This window comes from Momordica charantia (assembly GCF_013281855.1).
Source record: "Momordica charantia cultivar OHB3-1 chromosome 1 unlocalized genomic scaffold, Mcharantia_2.0 BLBB01000001.1, whole genome shotgun sequence".
In the NCBI taxonomy this organism is placed as follows: domain Eukaryota; kingdom Viridiplantae; phylum Streptophyta; class Magnoliopsida; order Cucurbitales; family Cucurbitaceae; genus Momordica; species Momordica charantia.
The window spans coordinates 12,011,165-12,032,139 of NW_028275157.1; the positions used below are offsets into that span (position 1 = coordinate 12,011,165).

Below are 20,975 nucleotides of genomic sequence, written 5' to 3' on the forward strand. Positions count from 1 at the left end.
AAATAAATTGTTACAAATTTTAAATTACAGTATTATTTATTAAGATCTAAGAACTAAATTGTTAGCAATTTAAAATTACAAGGATTAAATCATTACAAACTCAAATATAAGAACTAGAACTAAGTAGTTACTTAAATGAAATAAATATAAGTCGTTTACTTAAAAATATGTATATAGGAATGAAAAGCGTTTTTTAATTCGAATTGTTATTATTTTTTTTTAGTATTCTAAAAGAAAGCAAGTAGTTTACTAGTAATGTTCTCCATATTTGAAATTGGCTGTGACACACCGAGAATTTGAAGATTTTTCATTATTACCCTTCCCTTCTCTTTTAAATGAAATTGTTTCCAATAAAAACAAAAATTGAGATTCAGCGGCACAAGATGTTTCGTGTCATAAAATGGACCATTTATGGAACTTTAAAAATGGAACAAATTGTCGAGGGACTCTCAAAATCTCGAAAAATTCTTTATTCTTTGATTAGATTATAATAAGTTCTTACTTTAATGTTATGTATTAAAGGTATTAACAACAAAATTTAATTGTAATTGAAGAAGAAATTTCAGAAATATAATTAAAACTTTTTAAAATTCAAAGAAATAAACCTAACCTAGTTTCTAAAATGTTATGGTACTAAGATAAAGCATCTCTTTTTCTCTTCCCTTCGCTCCCGCCTCAAAGCCCAGAAGATACCAAGGATTTTTTATATTAAGCACCTTTTTTTGAAATCAACAAGTAAAATGATTAAAAAAAAGACAACTGAAATGATTTCATTTTATAAAAATTATTCCGGCTTCCTCACAATTTCTTCATTCTCTTTTTCACCTATGCATTCCCGAACTTCAAAAATTATCTTCTAAAAACTATTTTCTAGTTTTCAAATTTAGGCTTAAAATTTGAAAATATTTTAAAAAAATAACTTGACGAAGAAACACAGACAGAGAAATAGAAAGTGTTTATAGACATGCTTAATTTTCCAACCTATAATACAAAAAATAAAACGATTATCAAGTGAGACTAATCTTTCCCAAAAAGAACAGAAAACTAAGAACAAGGACCTTAATTTTCTCAAAAGGCAACCGACAGAACCAACGAAACAACCACGTACAATCATCGTCAAAGCAAGCCCACCTCGAGTTCGACTAGACAGCCAGCGAGCGTTGTCCCCACTCGATGGAAGGACGTGGATCTCTGTTAATTAGCAGCAGCAAATATATAGACACTAGAAATCCATGTTCAAGTATAAAGCTAGACAATAAATTCGGCAATTTGAGACAATCTGATGATTTTCTAACCTTCATAAATGCAACATAAACAAATCCTACGGTTTTAAGGTGTGGTGGGGAGGGGAGGAACATGCCATAGAAGGTTGTTGTCGAGAGCACATTAAACACAACTCTTGTGCAGCAACTTAAACAAAAGCTTCTCATAACAGTTTCATCAAAGCACAAAAATAATCCAGAGCCGATTACGCTTCTTAAAGACCTAATCCAACGGTTCGACCATCTCTTCTTCGAAGTCCAGCAGTGTACTGTTTCTCTAAATCCAGCTGGAGCTCTTTCTGCTTCTCGGCACGAAGAAGTTCGCTGCCATCTTGGTTGCTCGGTCTGTGCTCCGTCTTCAGCTCGCCCTTCACACCCTACAATTGGCCATAGGCACCAAGGCAACCTCAGACTCTAAAAATGTGTTAGTAGGTGATGAAGAAACTCCAATGGGAGTGAGAGTCACGACAAGCAATGAAAGGTTGCAAACATTTATGGAAGTATTGAACAAAAGGGGAAGGGAGGGGAGGCGTGGGGTGGGGAGGGGGAGAGAATTTACCATGAGTTTATTGAATTTTTCTTGCCGTTCGCGATCGGTAAACAACGCCGTGTCCCACTGGTGTCCAGACTGTAAACAGTGGAAGAGGCATTATAGAACACAGAAAAGGGTCTGGCTAACTACAGTTTGGTTCTTGGAAGTCTCCAACTATGAACCAGATGCAAAACTATTTCATGCCAAACAAATCCCATAAAGCAGTATCATTCTAACCGATGAATAACAAGATGATTATGTAGCGGAATATCATGCATACCTCCTCTACGGCAGTGCTCTTTTTGTTCCCCCACAGCAGTTTCTTCTTTTGATCGGCAGTCATATAGCCCACACCAACAAGGTTCTTATTAACTGTTAATGGGATAGAACTGTCAGAACAACTAATTTTATAAACTTTAAGGTCAAAAAATTATAAATCATCCAAATCTGAAGTATTGTTGTTCTGTTGAAAGCCATGTCATAAACCAAAACGAAATGTAACATTCAACCACAACCTTGTTCCAGTTCTAGTAACTGATCTAAGAACCAAACTGTGATTATGAAGATACCCAAAATTAACTAAGTAATAAAACATCATGCTTCCCCTATAAGATAAGGCCAATTATACCATTAGGAACGGGAACTGGAGAGAAACCATAGAATTTGTACATGAAAGGATATATATTTTTCATCTTTTTTGGATACCATTCCCCTTTATACAGCTTCTTGGCGTAGGCTAAGTAAGCTTTTTTGTAATTACTTTCACAGCAGTATTTTGGTCAAGTGGAGGGCTTATAATCTCCTTTGGGTTAGGGACTAGGGTGGCTTCACTCCTTTCTTTTGTTGTGTGTGTGTATATATACATTTTTATATATATATATATATATATATGAAGTAAAGATGGCAAAAACTTACTTCGCACACTAAATATCTCCAGTCATCTACAGTAATCTAAAACTTAAGGATGTTAAAAGAAGCCAAGCAGATTTAGTAACTATATTTTTTGGAATTGTCAATAGAACGATTTTATTTTTATTTTTTTAATAAGAAACTGAGTCAATAGAACAATGTTAGGATGCAATCAAACTTTCTTCCAACAAAAAAACATAAATAAATAAAAACCCTGAGCAGAATGTTCAACAACAAAGTGATCTAGTAGTATGAATGTCTAACTTATAACAAAACTCGACCCTTTGCCCCTAGGTTGTATGCCTCTTTTTGGACTCCTTTTCTTTTGGAATGAATCTTTGTTTATTATCAAAAAAAAAAAAAAACAAATTAAACCAAAACTACTCAAGTGAGATCAATAACCTTAGGGTAGCATATAAATTTTCACGAAGAATAAGATTTTACCTAATTCAGCAGCTTTCATTGCAGCAACTTTTGCAGCACTAAAGTCAGCATCAAAATCAGAGTCGCCACTTTGGCCTTGTCCTAAACTCATTTTTCCATCCGGTTCTTGCTTAGAGATTGAAGATTGATTTTCTTCATCTGCACATCCAAATTTTGAAACGAGTAAGGGCAACAATATCAGTGTGGTGCTACATGAAAACAACTTGAAATAGTACATGACAAAGCACTGACCTTCATGATTAACTTCTTTTCCCGAGCTAAGCAATTTAGGCTTTTTAGCAGGTGATCCTTGATTTTCATGTACAAAAACACCTTTACCATCATAGTTTTCCTTTGATTCTTTACCTTGACCCTTGTCCCAGTTAGTTTCTCTGGCTTCATATTTCTTTTCCTCCTTAGAAAACTTTTCACCATCAAGTTCCTTCCGATCACTCCTGTAAACTTCTTTTGTACGGTACCTACTTTCATCCCTTCCTGACAATGAGTCATTCCGATTGCCCCTAGCATCATCATGGGAGATCAACCGATCATTTTTGTCGTCTCCAGGATGCTTTATATGGTCTCTCTTCTCATCTCGACCATCACGGTCTCTTATATTCCTATGTTTCTCCATTTCTTGGGAATTAACGTGTCTTCTGCCTGAACCATGTCTCTCAGATAATGAATCCCCATCCCTGCTTCTATGTCCAGAACCATCATATTTATCTCGAGAACTTTTGTCTCCATCCCGGTAGTAGTCTCGTGAACGAGAATGCTCACTATCTCGTCTTGAATGACCATAATGAGCACCACCCTTTGACTCTCTACCAGAACGAGAGGATAACCTCTCATAATCTCTTTCTTCATCTGCATATTTGTCATGTCTGACATAATCATCATGCCTAGAGTAACCATGTGAACTTCTAGAGGATTTCCGATCAGCATATCTGTAAGAATCAGAATTTCGACTATAATGACTTCTACTAGAATCCTTATTTACATCTCTTTCATCATCTTTCCTCCTTAGTTGCCGTTCAGAGTCTTTTGGGGCATCATCTCTCATGAGTTTTGGACTGCAGCTGCGATCTCGTTTGGGGCTTTCTGCCAAAAAGAGAAAAAAAAAGAAAAACATTTATCATGAGCACAAACACACTAAATAAATAAAAGGAAGGACCCACAGACCATGCCAGATTCACGTGGATACCGTCTTCAAAAGAAATTTTCACTTCAAAAGAAAATTTCCAAAGCCAAATCAAACTAACCATCGGATGAAGATGATCCACTAACAGAGGACCGGCGCCGATACTTTCTGCTAGCTGTTTCAGAAGATGGCTTACGAAATTCTGCTTTCATACCGGCATTATCCATCTTAGGAGATTACAAGTTGAATCCACCAAAGAAACCCGACTTCAAGTGAAATTAGAATTGCCAAAAAATGACCTGAAACGAACACACACAGTCAATGAACAAGTCCACTTAGAAAGAAATGATCAAATCCAGCAAACTTGATCCAAAATCCCAAAAGGAGCAAAAAATTGCCCATTATCAAATAAAACCAAACACTCCTCGTCGAGGGGAAGTTAATAGAAGATTTTCCACAAGATTCAATTTACGATAGTACAAGCCTCAGCAATACAACATTGCCACCAACTTTTACAAGCTTACCAACACAACAAACTAATCCCACATCCGGAAGAAGACGGCAAAATCACATTTCAGCTCCTAAAAGTTGCAGCAAGATTTTTTTTCTTTTTTTCCCCAAAGGGGCGAAACTCGATTATAAAAACCAACTACATATCCCAACGGAACGAAAAGAAAAACCCATCCAAAGCTTGAAAAGACAAACCCTAAGTCAAGTGCACCTTCTGTTTCACTTCCTCAGGAAGTTCTCAACAAAGCAATCATCAAACCCTAGGGTTTCAAACATCGACGCACTCCGATACAAAACCTAATTCGAGAAACGAAAGAAGAACCGAGAGATTGAAAGAAGAAATGGATGTCGGTACCTTGCGAGGCGATTCAATAGCAAATGATTCGATTGATTTGCAGCATTCGAATGATTTTGGAGCGGATTGTTCATTCATTCCCCTTCGATTCTACGCATTGGTTTGGTTTTTTTGTGTCTGCTTCAGAGATATTTTTATATGAAGGAATGAGATTCGGTTTCGCACTCTGTACGTGTCGAAATATCTTTTTCCCTTATCGAACTGAAAATTGTGATAAAATAATAAAATCCGAACTTACAAAAATACCCTTGTTTCTTAACTTTTTTTTTTCTTTTAAATATTTTAGTCCTTGTATATTTTTTTTGGGGCAAAATACATTTTGGTCTTACGTATCTATTTAATCTCTAAAGTTTCAAAAGGAACACTTTTAGGTCCGAGGTAGCTGTCTACTTGTCCAAGTTTTAAAATAAACATTTTTTATCCTTAAGTATAAATTAGGTGTCAACTTGGTCCCTGAAATTTTAAAATGAACACTTTTGGTCCCTGAAATTTGATAAATAGTTCTAAATGGTCTCTGATTTTTTTTACTGTTAATTAACTAATATTAAAATGACGTGTCAAATTGCAATTAAATTATTTATTATAGTTACTAACGTGACAAATTATATTAATTAAATAATACATGTGTAGGTGATGTACTTTCTCTCTCCTTTCCTCATCTCTTCCTCTCTCTTTCTCCTACCCTTTTTCGATAACCACCACGTCTTTGCCGCCGTCCGCCATTCATACCAGACATATATCGTTTAATTAATATAATTTGTCATATCATCGACTACAATGAACAATTTAATTGCAATTTGCCATATCATTTTAATATTAGTTAATAATAGTAAAAAAAGAAATAGGGACCATTTAGAATTATTTCTCACACTTCATAGACGAAAAGTGTTCATTCTAAAATTTCAGGGACCAATTAGACACCTACCTTAAACTTCAGGGACCGAAAGAGTTCATTTTGAAACTTTAGGGACGAGGTAGACAGCTACCTCAAACCTCAGAGACCAAATATATATTGTTCTCCTATTTTTATTCATTTTGGTTCATTTTACTCTGATCTAAGTTTAAATATTTTAAATATTTCATCAATTTCCTAACCGTCCTTGTTTAAATATTTTAGTAGGGTTAATTCAAAAAATATATGTATATATATATTAGTAGTAACTTTCCTTACTCTGATTTCATTATAATCTTTTTAACTTTCACAATGTAAAAATTAGTCGTTAAACTCTCAGAGTAGAACTATTTTGGTTCTTATCTTAGTTTTTCTTTTAACAGATACATAAATTAACTTCTAGTAGTCAATTCTACCACAACTTAATAGATAAGACATTTATTATCATCTAAAATATAGATGGTTCAATTTCTACCCTCTACGATTATTGAACTAAGAAAGAAGTAACTTTTGAGTGTAAACATATATTAGGTGAGAAAATTATAGTAAAGAAGTCGTGTTAGCATGTTGGTCCAAATACTTGAAATAAGGTTAGCATTTTGGTTCAAATATTCAAAGTCATGTTATCAATTATTAAAAAACTAATAACATTTATGTTAAAAAAAAAACTAATAGCATAATAACAACAAAAACCAAAATAAGAAATTTAGGTATTAAAATAGACATTAAAAATATTTAAGAATCCAAACTAGAATAAAACTAAAAATTTAATAAATAAATGGATTTTTGAAAGTTTAAGATCTAAAATATAATGTAACAAAACGAAAACCTAACAATTTTAAAGATGCCATACTTGTCATATTCTTTAGAAAAATATGATATTTATTTTTAGTAAAATCATTTATTCAACATTCAACTTCAGTGGTCATCATGAGCTTACACCATAAATGAAATATGCTTCTTCCTTTCAATGGAAGGTTCAAACTTCAATACCTTCGGGTTATTGTACTAAAAAAACATTCAGTATACTAAAAAACATTCAACTTCACTAAAAGATGGTGTGTAATATAAAAGAAATAATAATAATATAATGTTTTTTGAAAAAAGAAAATGATCTATCTCCATGCTGATCGATACTTATCGGGAAGAACCTAAGGGTTCGTTTGGTTAGAAACTTGGATTCTGTTTTTTGTTTTCAGATTCACTAAATTAAATGGATTCAGTGAATAGGCGTTTGACAGAATTTTTGAGATTCTTTTTTGAAAATTGTTTTCGAATTCTGTGATCCAAACAGTAGAAATTCTGAAAACGACTTTTTTATGTTTTCAGATTCAGAATTTGAAAATTTTAAGATACAGAATTACATTAAAAAGATAAAAACTTCGATAAAATATATTACTTCATATTATAAACTCTAAAATTGAAACATGTAAAATATAATGTATTCTAAACTATATAACCTTATAAAATAATAATCATACAAAATTCACAAAAAATGTTAATAAATTACTTAATATAAGTTTAGATTAAATTAAAATTTAGTCTGTAACTATTTTCAGTTTACAAATATATTGCTAAATAAGCATTGAACAATTTTTTAAATTCAGATTCTATTACCAAATCTGTTACCAAACACATATCTAAAACCATTAAAAGGAATACAAATCTGGTTTTCATTGAATCCGTTGTTTTCAAATTTCTATTTTCTGATTATCAACCAAATGCAACGTAAGTATTTTGAGAAATCAATTCTTAAGATGACCAAAAGACAACATAACTATATAGCTGCAATGTATCCATGTGTATAATTGAGCATATAACCAATATGTGGTTGGTGTCAATTTTGGTCACAAACCGACATCAAAAATCAACCATTCAATTGACGTTGGTCAATGGTTTTGCAAGCAAAAACGAAATTGATCGTTGGTTTTGGTTAAAATCGAAGAGAATAGAGAAAGAAGAGAGAGAAAGACGATGAGAGCTCGCTACATTTCGAGGAATCAAAGGAGTTTATCGTCAAAAAAGGAAGACGGTGCCTGTGAGAGAAGGGAAGAGTTGGGTTTGAGAGACTGGATGGAAGAGAGATTGGAAATGGAGAGAACCGACACTGACCAAACCGTGGTCCAAATTGACCAATCAAAGTCGGTTTGGTTGGTTTTGGTCGGTCGATCCGATCTTTTAGAGATGAAAGAAGAGCAAGAAGACACATAAATTATAATGGTCTGATCCAACAATGGATGCACATCCACTTAGGTCCTCCACTAGTTGCACAGTATATCAACAACATTTGAGTATTTTAGCTTCCTCTCGCCAATATCCAGTGTTTGATCGAGAATTTGATCAAAACCTCGGACTTCTGATATCAACGTAAAAACGACCTACAAAATAGAGTTAGTACTCCAATGCTCAAGTAAGTACGTTATAGTTTTGTATAACTTGCATGAGGGGTGATGATCTCTATTAATAAAGGTGAGTTCCTAGTGTCAACAAAGAGAAAATTTGCGTGAGTAGAACGTAGTTATACCAAATTTCTTTTATTACCCGTCAAAGTTGGTTTACATCTAGTCTAAATTCACAACATTTGATCATCTCAAAATTAAAAAAGAAAGAAAGAAAGATAAAAAGACAAACTACAAATCCTTAGATTTTTAGATTTGTATTATTCAATAGGTCACTGAATTTTTTATTTTGTGTTTAACACATTCTCGATTTATTCAACATTGTTTTAAAAAACAAAAATCACAAATTTATTACACATTAAATTTGAAAGTTTTTTTTAGTATAATATGTGGGATGAGAGATTGAACTCACAACCTCTTGATTGAAGATATATGTCAATTATCGCTAAGTTATACTTGTTTTGACATTAAACTTGAAAGTTTTGGTTCATATTAGAAATAAAATTCAATTTTATGTCTCATAGATTCATTAATTCTAAATAAATGTCAAAACATGTCAAGGATCTATTAAACCCAAATAACTTAATTGTACATAAACCAAAGCGAGCATAGCTCAGTGGTAATGACATATATCTCTAACTAAAAGGTTGTGAGTTCGTCCCCCACCTCCACATGTTGTACTCACAAAAAAAACCTAAAAGTTGTATGACTGCCACGAGTTTAGCATTCCTTTACTTTTTCACTTGCCTCAAATAACCACTAGATCATTCTATGATGGGTGTGTACCGTATAGTTCAGATATGATAGTCTTTGACCCTAATTCCAAACCTTTTCGGGTGCATGATAAAAAGTGCAAAAATATATATACAAAAGTTTAACAAATAATGTCAACTTGCACATGAATCAATTGGTTGAAGTATACATCACTTATCAAAATGTTGGAGGTTTCAAATTCTCACCAAATTAAATATACATAATTGACAATATCAATTTAAACGTAGCTCAGTGGATAAGATACTTGTTACCTCTAACTTAAAAAAAATATATAAAAATCATGTGATGAAACTATTGGTATCCTTTTACTAAAAGAAAAAAAAAAGGAGAATACTTATATTCAATGTGGAAGGACATATTTGACAATTTCTCATTATATACTTACCTTATTCTCCTTTCCTAATTTTTCTGTTGTAGAATTTGTCCCACAAAATTGTATTTTTAAAAGATAAAAGTAGTATTTATTTTTAATATTTCAAATTTTGATGAGAAGTATCAAGTTTGATTTTAGGAATATTTTTATCTCACCTCTTCTCGAGAAAAGAGTAAGTTCCGGAATCAAGATTCCATTTAATAACTATTTTATTTTTGGTTCTCAGATTTTGAAAATGGACTTATATACACTATTACCTTTGTAATTATTTGTTTTTTTATCCGTCTTTTTAAAATCTTTGTATCTTTTAAATCCATGAAAATACATATATAAATTGAGAGGAAGCAAGTATAATTTTTAAAAACAAAAAATAAAAAACGAGATCGTTATCCAATATGAGACTTTAAGTATCTAGGGAAATAACTAAGAGTTGTTTATCTCTGGAACTTCTTTTAATATTTATTATTTTAGCTACCATTGGCAATGAGTACGTAATTAATTATACTATTCCTTTTCGTTTTCAAGTATTTATTGAATGTTAAGGACGTATCCCAAAATATCTCAAGAATGGTATGATATTTGTCCGTTTTGAGCATGAACCTCACCGTTTCGTTTTTTATTTCATCCAAAATACCTCGTACTAATGGAGATAATTGTCTCACACCTATATACTATGGATCAATCCATCATCCAACGTGAGATTTTATTTGCACTTCTTACAACCCCAAAAATCCAGGTGTTCATCCCTATCAACCACCATTAAATTTTTACAATAAGGAGAGAAAAATATAGAAGAATAGATATTTTTTTTAAAAAAAATTCAATTTCTAAAATGGGCAAATATCATAGCTAAAATTTGAACCGACTCCAGATAACATTGCTTTTCTCATTAATGCTTTGTCATCACTGGTTGCCATTTTCCTCCAAGAAATTCCATTTCAAATGAAAAATAAATCAAAAGTGTCCTAATAATAATAAGAAGAAGCTGACTATATTGAGTTAAAGAGCATAAGCTTCAAACAAATGGAAATCCTTGGAAGACCAAAGATTTCACAGTCAAGATTAAGCAGAATTTTAAGTTACAAAAACAGAGAGATTCTACACAATTAGTCTTGAGTCAAACTCTCTATACAATACTCTGAATTTCAACTCTACCAAAAAAAGAGAGAGGATTTTGTTATGGGAGAGAAGGACAACTACAGAACATGCAGAAAACTGTGGTTCTCAAGGCTTCACATCTCATAGCAGAAAAATATGTTGTTCTTGTCTGTCTCTTTGTGTGTGTGTTTGTATGAAAGTGTACTAGATGCAGAATGTATGGTCAAGAAAACGTCACGAACTTCTCGATCGTTGCTGCTCTAGTCCGGTTTCGGGTCATCTCCTCGATCGATCGGCACATTTTCGATCTAGGAGAATGGCCAAAAAAAGAAGTAAAAAAAAAACTAGTTGTTTTAAGGTTTGATTTTATGTCATTTCTTCTTGTTGGTGCGAGTGGGAAACCCATTTAGAAGTTTGACAAATCCCAGGAAACTAAGTTTCCCATCTGCAGGTCTTATCCAATCCTGGAGAACCACATGAAGCGAGACGGATGGCCCCAGTCCCAGTTCCTACGTACGGCGAAAAGTAGATGTTTCAGGTGTTAGACTGGTCATCTCTCATGATCTTTTGTTAAAAGGTAAGAGAGATAAATGTAAAAGAAGAGATACTTTTTGTGGTTTTCAAGAGAATGAATAGTGGTAAAGTTTTCAGTGGCGATCACAGCCAGTTAGAACCTAAGTATTTTTCGTAAATGAATAAGATATCGAGATTTCAAACCGAGAGAGCATACCGAGTCAAGTTCCTCTATCATAATTGGTCTGTTTCCATCCTCCTCAAAGAGGTCATAAGCATATCTTACATGCAGCTCCCAGCTTTCAGTGCCATTCAGCTGATGCACACTTATGGCAGCTGCACAGAATTCTTGAAAGTCCATCTTTTTATATGGGGAGGAACTCACCTGAAACATTCATACTTTAATTATCACCTTCACTTTTCGATTCTTACGGTCCGTTGATAACGATTATATTCTTTTTTTACTTTTAAAAACTAGGCTAATTACTTGTTTTAGCTCCCAATGCATGAATGTTATTTTTTGCAACTAGTTCCTATCGTTTAAAAAGTTTCAATTTAGTCTCTTACATTTTTATATTTTTTAAATTATACTCTCATCGTTGGTTAAATGTTAAAATTGGTTTAATAATAAACTTATATTGGTATGATATTGAGTGCTATAGCAAAACATTGGAAAAGGAATTCAAATCTTTCCTCCCCCGGGTGGCCTATTCTTTCTCTAAATTTCTTCGACCTTACTGAGTATTTTATACCTTGTAAGTTTATATCAACCAATTTTATCATTCACCCGTGATTAGGATACAATTGAAAAATGTTAGGGTTTAAGACATATGAAAGAAAAAAACGTTATAGACAACATGGACTAAATTGAAAAAAAAAAAAAAGAAAACACCCGAACATAAGAGATTAAGACACATATATGTAGCTGTCAAGTAAGTGTGACTCAATGGTTAAGATATGTACCCTTTCGTTAACGTTAGAGATTCGAATCTCCAACCTTACCTATTTGTTACACTGACAAAATACATATATTTAGCCTAAAGGATAAACTTTGAAACCTACTCATACCTATTGATTTCTTGGTTCAGTTTCCAAAACTTCGCTAAGAAACAAAAATGTATCTGATGGTGGATCATATTAGAATAGAACAACAGCTGTTGGCAACCAAAGCATGATTTTTAATAACGGTAAACTCCAAAATAAAAACGTTATCAAACGGATCTATATTTGAAACATCACTAGTAAGAGGATTACCATGTCGACGTAATCTATCACCCCTGAATCGTTCACTGCATCGGTCGAAGTATTGATAAATGCCTGCTTATGTATTCCAACAGTCAGAAAGTTTCAGCATTGCTGTTGTTCTTGGAGAAAATCGAGATGGCTAAAGAGCTAACCGTCTTAAAGTTGTGCAACGAGATGAACCCGATTTTGTTCGGACCTAAGAGATCGAATTGTTCCCGAAGATAAGCGAGCTGCACAAAGGATAACGTCTTTGCAAGAGCCTGTCAGAAATACAGAACTTTTATTTATCCACAGTTCCAAGTATTTCCATAGCAAGTATAAAATGTTTCAGGAGAAAAAAAAAGTATGATTTTTTAGCATTGCTTTCCCTCTGTGAGCAATGAAAAAAGTAACTATACATGTGTGTTTAAAAATGATTATCAAACGAGTTCTGTATCTATAATGAAAAAAAAAGTATGGTTTTAATTCTTAGGCAAATAGCTCAAAAAGTTCTAAGTTGGAGCCTTTAGGTAAAGCTATCACACATATTTTCTTTATAACGGAGGGATTAAAGGTCGTAGTCCTTACATTATACTCATGTCCCATTCCTACTAATTATCAAACATGGTTCGCCCACTCTAAGGCCAACTCTAGGAGATAATAATAATAGTTTTAAATTATTAAATTTTGGTCTAAATTCAATTGTTGTTCCTGTTTTTGGAAGATTATTCTATTTTGATCTTTAAACTTTCAAAAGGTTTATTTTGGTCTCTAAACTTTTGAAATATCTATTTTAATACTTGAATTTTTAAAAAATGATTATTTAGTTCTTACTTTTATTTTATTTTTAACAAATTAATAATACGCCTCCGAGGTATACGGTAACATGTTAATGTAAGCATGTATCAAAGACATAGGTGGGAAACAAATATTGGGAAAGCAAATTTTAGTTGGCAAACTAATATAACAAAGACCAAAATGGTCATTTGTAAAAGTTGAGGGAAAAAATGATTACATTTTTAAAGTTTAAGCACTAAAATAGAACCAAGCTCGAAAATTCATGACCTATAGAATTTAGATACTTGGTTCTTGAACCTAAAACTTGCATCTCCCATCACTTGTCTATTTTGTGGATTCATAAGATACACTTTTCTAGTATAATTATGACTCTCTCTCTCACTTAAACTATCACGGTTCTCGATGACATACTCACAGAGTACCATCCACATATTGTACATCGAATTTTAACACTCACCCCCACTTAAACTATCATCATCCTCGTCGACATATTCATTGGGTACAATCAACAAATTCCACGAGGGATTGTAGAGTGTATCTCAAAAAAATCCCACCCCTATGAAGTAAGATGTAAACGAAGAATTACAACAATTGAAATGTCACATTTAACGAAAGAAAACTTCAAACTTTGGAGTTAGAACAAAATATATAATGAAAGAAGAATTAAGTAAATTTTAAGAGCGCTTACATTCAACGCTAATCTCCGCAGAGAAGATGAATAGATATAAGCTCTAACAAGCTTATAAACTATCATATCCAATGGAATCTTGACATCAGGATGATTTGCCAGCCATGGATGACCTGTAAACACAAAATTTGGAGAAGAAGCATTAGAAAAGTTTAGAAGCTTTGTCCTCCTTCTATAAAGAGTAGATTTCAGTTCAATAAACTTACACAGAGCCTGAGCAGCAGTTAGTCTTTTAAGATGGTCCTTATGCAGTAATCCCTTCACAAAGTCTTTTGCATCAGAAGATAAAGATGGCCAAGGATCGTCGTCGAAGCTCGGATCTGCCTTCAAAACGGTTCGGAATATGCCGGATTCGGTCCTAGCCCAGAAAGGTCTGCTTCCACATAAAAGAACGTAAGCGATCACACCGATACTCCACATGTCCGCCTCGGTCCCGTATGATCTTTGCAGGACTTCAGGAGCTACATAGTATGCACTGCCAACTATATCATTCAGTCTCTTGTCTGCGAGATTTCGAACAATCAGATGTCAACTCTATGCACCAAGACGATCGAAGCTAAGCGAAGAAAATGTCACGACTCGGAGATGGTAGTTTAGACCTGGATTTACATAGTCTGAGAGTCCGAAGTCAATAACCTTAAGGGGTGAACTCTCTTCTTGGGTAGTGAAAAGAAAATTCTGCCACACCGATAATTTTAAGTTAAAAGTATTCATAAACGATTAAAGTTACCGTAATACATCAGCTTAAACTTTAGAGTTCAGTGGTTATTTAACAAGAATTGAAGTTAGCATCAAGGAAAACCGAAACATATCACAGAAATATGAACTAATTCTACCTCTGGCTTCAGGTCACGGTGGACAACTCCTTGAACATGACAGAAGCCAATCGCGCTTAAAATCTGAACCATCACAACCTTAGCATCTTCTTCCGAGTATATTCCACCCCTAAAGAATCCAAATGTGTTACCATCTCAAACCGTATAATGTTTCCCTCATGAGAATAATGGAAGTTAATGAGAAGCGATACCTCGAAAGCATCCTATCGAGTAATTCGCCTCCTTCGCATAACCTGAAGATCATGACAGAAAGTAGAAGAGTATTCAGAGAATTAGCAGACAAATCTATATCATTTTCACAATTTATAATCTTTGCCTCGCACTAGCATACAATGCAAAGGTAGCGGCAACTATATGTTACGTTAGTACCTCTGTGAAAACATTTCTATTAATATTTATGGATTTCATCTCAAAACCAATTGGTAATGAGAGGAGTAGTCGATATTTATTATAAACCATTTCCTTAACATGTCTCGCAAGATCGTGGCTCTTTTGGCTCATTGATTTTGATCGGATCCCATGACCGGTTGCTTTTGGACTCTGATATCATATTAATATTCATGGGGTTTCATCTCAAAACCAAATTGGCTATGGGCTATGGGAGGAGTAGCCCACATTTCTTTAACAATTCCTACTACATGTTTCTATTTTTATTGAAAAATTTAAGCATTTGACAACTATTTATATTTCATGTTTCTCATTTTTTAGAACATTCTCACAACTGTATAGAAACTTTGGAAAAAAAAATTTATTGTTTCTCATTTCTGTCCAAACAAAATCAAGTTTCCTTATTTTTTCAATTAAAAAAATTGAAGTACAAGAAATAGTTATCAAATGATTATTTTTTCCTTATTAAAAAAGAGGAAACAATAAACAAGAAACAGGAATGTTACCAAACGAACTCTTAGGGCTAATTTGTTAACGTTCTAGTTTCTTGTTCTCAGTTTCCAAATTTTATTAAGAAACGTAAGCATTTTGCAACTAAATATGTTTTTTGTTTCTCATTTTTTGGAAACATTCTCAAAATTGTATAGAAATTTAGAACAATCAAGTTTCTTGTTTCTTGTTTCCGTTTCCAATTTGTTACAATACATGAATTCATGAGCCTTTGACTATACAATTCTATTTTTCTTCATTAAAAATGAAGAAACAGAAACAAGAAACGGAAACGTTACCAAACGAGCTCTTAATGATCAACCTGACAAGTTGTAGATCCAGATACCTTTAAGATCCATATGCTTGAATCATGGCATATTAAATAACCACCAAATGTTGTTAGGTCAAACAGACGTCTCTTAGAAATCGATGTCAAGATTACCGAGCAAGAATATATAAGTAAAATAGTAAGGTATATGTGAACATAAACTCACTCCATTATTATGTAAACGTTATCGTCATCTTCAAACGCTCCATGGAAGTGCACGAGGTTCTTATGTCCGTTTAGAGCCTGCAATATTTTCACTTCCCTTTTCACGTCCTCAACGGCTATCGCAGTCGACATCTGTGGAAAATAACACATGATTTCAACTGCTTATATAGGCCCTGGCCAAAGGACAACACTAAATTGAGTTATGTTCTTAGGCTATATATGCTATAACAACTTGAACAGAAACAACACAGTCCTGCCCTTCCCATATTTACATGAAAATGGCTTGTAGTAAGCTAACAAAAATGTTGAAGGCAGTGCCATATTTGTCTCTTGAATTGTAAGAAAAATCTGAGATGTATACTCCTATTGAGAGTCTGGGGCATGTTTTCTTCACCGACACGCCCTATTGGTTTTAATAAAGTCAAATTACAAATTTAGTCCATAAACTTTGACGATTGTATTTATAAGACAAAGTTGGTTAGTTGATTTGGTAAAACAGTGTAAATAATTCGCAAAAATAATAGAGAGTCGAACAAAATAAAGTGGCATGGTCCGTCTATACGAGAAATTTGATATATTGTCTAAAAAATAAACTATGTAGCACGTGCCAATTTATTTTATCCAGCTATCTATTTCCTTCACTTATTTGATTTTCGTGTCGTGCCAAATCAACCAAAGTTGTGTGTAATGGACATGTCACTTTTATCATTTAGGGAAAATTTTCTAGAACTAGGTACTCCCCTATTTACACAATAAATAGAATAAATAGATCCCACGTCATTTTTAATACACTGCTGATGTGGCAAGCAGTAAATGGAACGGCGTACACTAGTACCAAAATCTTTTCGTATCATGTAATCCAACTCAAAGTTGATGAGTGGATTGTTACAGATTTGGTAACTATCTAATTTTTATAGACATAGTTAGATAAAATAAATAATTAAAAATTATAGCAAAATTAAAATACAAGTAAATCAAATGATTACAATAGCAAAATAAATAATTGAAAATTTGTTTATTGAAAATATAGTCATGAAAGTAGGTAAAATAAATAATTGAAAATATAGAAAAATTAAAACACGAGTAAATAGTAGAATACTATGATTATAGTTAATCAGTACTTAAAGTTAATTAGTAATAATAACTATGATTATAGTTAATCTAGATTAAAATCATGATTTTTCAGACGATACTATAATAATTTATTATGTTAATGAGTGATTAATAATTTTTTTTCTTGAAAAGTTGTTATATATTTTTATTTAAAAAATATATTATATTTGTAAATATTTTTAAATTAAAACTATCCATTCAAATTTTATTGCCATTTAATTTTTTTGTTTAAAATATTTTGATGGAATCTTAACGTAGTCATTTGTTTTGTTTATTTACCTAATAACTAAATATATCTTAGTGTACTAAGAAAAAAAACCTTAGTAAACAATTATTTGGAAACCTAAGTTTTAATTACTTTTGGACTTTCATATTTATTCTATTTTAATTTATGAGAAAATTCAGAAAATCATTTTAAATGATGCAATTTCAAATGATTTAAAATTCCTTATTATAATTATTTTTGAAGAGAAAAAATATGAAATAAACTTAATTAATTTTTTTTTTTGTTTAGATCTCCGCTGAAAAAAGAAAAAAAAAGAATTTTTTTTTAAGAAATAAAAAAAATATAGAAGTTTACTCATATTACGTTCCAATCCTAAATAGTTAATAAAAATCGAAATATGGCAAGTTTAAACATTTTATATATATATATATATATATATAAATTTCGTTGAAAACATAAACATGTTTTTTAATACAATATGTGGAGGTGGAGACAAAACTTACAATCTCTTGGTTGTAGACATATGTCACTACTAAACTAACATAAATGTGTTTTTTAAAAATGTGAAATATATATTTTTTTAAAATTGTGAGAAAAAACTAAATTCGTATTGTAATCAAATAATTTCTTTTTTAAAAAATTATTAGAAATTTTTTTTTATACCTAAATTTTTTTTTGAAAGGGAAAATGAACAGACCTTGGGTTTAGGGATGATCTTAACAGCAACATTCCGGCCCTTGAGATTTCCCTTCTTCGCCATGGCTCTGCAAGTGAACCCAAACTGGCCGCGCCCCACTTCTTCTCCCACCTCGAAATTCCCCAAGAACTGCTTCGAATATCCGAAATTCTTGTTCACTTCCCCCTCCCCTTCGCCGTCTTCCGGAATCGCCGCCTGATTCGGCTTCGCACAGCCGTGGCGTCGGGCCAGCAGCTCCTTGATGTGTTTCGCCGGAGACGGCGGCGGGAACGGCCGGCGGCGGTGGCGCGAGTTCGACGGCGAGTTTTTGAAGAGGCTCGACACAGGACTCGGGCTGTAGAACGAGGGGGAATTCCTTGAATCGTCGCGCTCCTCGCATTTCGCCCTAGGGTTTGCGATCAGCTTCGCATGGCAGATTCCCATGGAATGCTCTAATCAGAGACCTGGAGGCAGGGGAAAAGCGAGAATCGAAGCGGAGAAGAGGAGGAATGGGGAAATCGATGAGGAGAGACCTCCGATGATCATAGCGCCATGAACAAGGTAGAGAAATCTAGAGCTAGCTGAGGAAAATTGGAATGGAGAGGAGGAAATTGATGAGAAATCGAGTTTGTTTTTCTGGTTTCTGCAAATGCAATGCCCTGAATCTGATTCTGATGGCGAAATTCATACTACAAGACAACCAAAATGGGAGCAGAAAACAAGGCAAAACAAGAAGCAAAGAAAATTCTTCAGAGGCCAGGTGAGAGATCTTTGCAGCATATAATAAATGCTAAATTTACAATGCAATTCAGTACTCGACTTTCTTTTTATGCTGGTTTGTTTATACTCTGAAAAATAAAGATATTATTATATGACATTATCCGAGTGGGAAATTGAACTTTCAATCTTTGAAGCATCCATGGAGTTCGAGAGATATCTTCACTTTATATATACTATGGTATAGTATGATATCTTCCTTGCTTTTAGTCCATGTAAGACTATTGCTTTACAATCCCAACACAATCATCAAAATTTAGATATTTAGATATTCGACATGCAGTGTATTGGGTTGTTTTAATCTAACTTTCAAGTTTGTTTCATTTTTTGTGATATATTTCAATCTAATTAATTTTGCCTTGGTTAACAAGATCTTAGGATCTTTTGGTCATACAGGTTTAGACAATCAAAAACTCTTGATATCTTTTGGATAGAGTATGGGGTGGATGCAGGTACCCTTGAGAAATTGAGTATAGAAAACAAAGCTCTGACTCTTAGTTATTTAAGGAAAAAAAAACAATTGTAATTAATTATGCAAATTTACAATAATATGTTAATATAGACATGTACTATTGATCCACGGTGTAGGTGGCTTACCTACCAAACTACTCATTTGAGAAGTTAAGAAAGTCCCTCAAATTGCTTCACATTACTTCTCCAGTAGTACACTACTCAAAATCACCTACAATTCTCAACTTAAGTTTAGAGATTAAAATAAATATTTTGGTAGTTGAGTAATTAATATGGTTACTTTTTAAATGTTTAGATTTATGATTTAACCCAGAAGAAAAAAAAGTGAGTGGGAAAGTGAAGGAAATGGTTAGGAAGGAAGGAAAGAGGAGACATAAAATCTCCACTTTCTCTTCTTTTTGTGTAAGCTTTGGTATGTGATGACAAATTGACAAAGTTTTATTTTAGCAATTGGTGGGAGAAGAATTTGTGTTTGTGAAAGCAAAATAATGGAAGTGGGGTTGGGGTTTGGGTTTGGGTTTGGATCCTTCCAGCCTGTCTTTCTTTGGCCACCACAAAAACCAAGAAAGATCTATATATTTATTTATTTATAATTTCATTTTCTTGCTCTGAGCTTTGTAACAAGATGTATTATATTGATATATCTTGGTTTCAACTATCTTTGTTTGTATGTGAAACTTTTCAAAGCCACCTCTTTGTTCCTTCCATCTCATATACTTTGGTGATGCATTTGAATGTAAATTATCTCTAATCCCTTTATTTGGAAAATTGAAGAAAATAGAGATGTATCAATATTTATGTTTAAATCTACTCTATCGAATAAAATACACCATCAAAATTGTAGAGATAGAAAGAGTTCGAAAGAACTGATGTTAGAAATCCTTATGAATCTGTTTGCTAGGATTGCATAAGCTTAAATTCTGCATCTGAAAACTATGGTTGTCTCTACAATTTTGATGTTGTATTTTGTGGAGAAACTAGGCTTGCCCCTATTTATAATCTCAATCCATCATAGAGGTTCTAAAATCGTGGGTGATTAGTGGCTATTTTTAGTTTCTTACATAAATGGATTAGAGCAACAACTTTGGACTTGGAAAAAAGTCCAACAGTTGCTCAAATGGATTAATGTCACCATGATTTTGCTTAAAACAATACACATTAAACATGTTGGGACTTGAGAGTATTATTTCAAGGTGAAGCTTCTATTATTTGGCTCATATCAAGACAGGTACAATTATGTTGAGAGGGAGGGGGACTTAAAAAATCTTTAAAATTATGTAAAAAAAAAAAAATCTCTAAAATGATACATTTATCTTGAAGTCGAGGATCTAGTTGTATGTTTCAACTTTCACGAGTTGAATCATATTACATTATATGACGAGTTGAGTATGAATTCATCCCTCTCATCTTTCGGATGTGATTCTGTCATATGTCTCATTTTATATTTCTATGTACCAAGCAGATAATTGTGACTCAAACTCAAGCATTGATTAAAGGTTCGAATAAGAAGTTGCAATCTCTTTAAACTTTAAGAAATATTTGACAATATTTTGGATGTTTTTTAATTTAAAGTTTTGACCGACATGTTAATGATTTAGTCAAGGGGAAAAAATATA

The 20,975-nt window shown here is 32.9% G+C and overlaps 2 protein-coding genes across 4 annotated transcripts; both read right to left on the reverse strand.

Moving 5' to 3' along the window:
• Positions 1-944: 944 nt before the first annotated feature.
• Positions 945-5,298, reverse strand: LOC111021318 (pre-mRNA-splicing factor). Of its 3 annotated transcripts, none has more exons than XM_022298225.2 (7): positions 5,133-5,294; positions 4,389-4,566; positions 3,379-4,227; positions 3,148-3,285; positions 2,075-2,166; positions 1,822-1,890; positions 945-1,676 (listed from the first exon to the last, which is right to left on the reverse strand). In XM_022298225.2, exons 2-7 carry the CDS (start codon positions 4,492-4,494, stop codon positions 1,143-1,145), a joined length of 1,788 nt encoding a protein of 595 aa, XP_022153917.1. In that variant the 5' UTR covers positions 4,495-4,566; positions 5,133-5,294; the 3' UTR covers positions 945-1,142. The 3 variants fall into 3 exon arrangements, with proteins under 3 accessions (XP_022153917.1, XP_087982768.1, XP_022153918.1); XM_022298226.2 differs by having other exon boundaries at positions 1,269-1,639; positions 5,133-5,290; XM_088126642.1 differs by having other exon boundaries at positions 3,148-4,227; positions 5,133-5,298.
• Positions 5,299-10,557: 5,259 nt separating this feature from the next.
• Positions 10,558-18,555, reverse strand: LOC111021331 (CDPK-related kinase 1). The gene is made up of 11 exons (XM_022298249.2): positions 18,133-18,555; positions 16,098-16,228; positions 14,919-14,960; positions 14,728-14,836; positions 14,491-14,569; positions 14,098-14,394; positions 13,892-14,004; positions 12,579-12,686; positions 12,436-12,498; positions 11,399-11,566; positions 10,558-11,177 (listed from the first exon to the last, which is right to left on the reverse strand). Exons 1-11 carry the CDS (start codon positions 18,553-18,555, stop codon positions 11,040-11,042), a joined length of 1,671 nt encoding a protein of 556 aa, XP_022153941.1. The 3' UTR covers positions 10,558-11,039.
• Between the last annotated feature and the right edge of the window lie 2,420 nt (positions 18,556-20,975).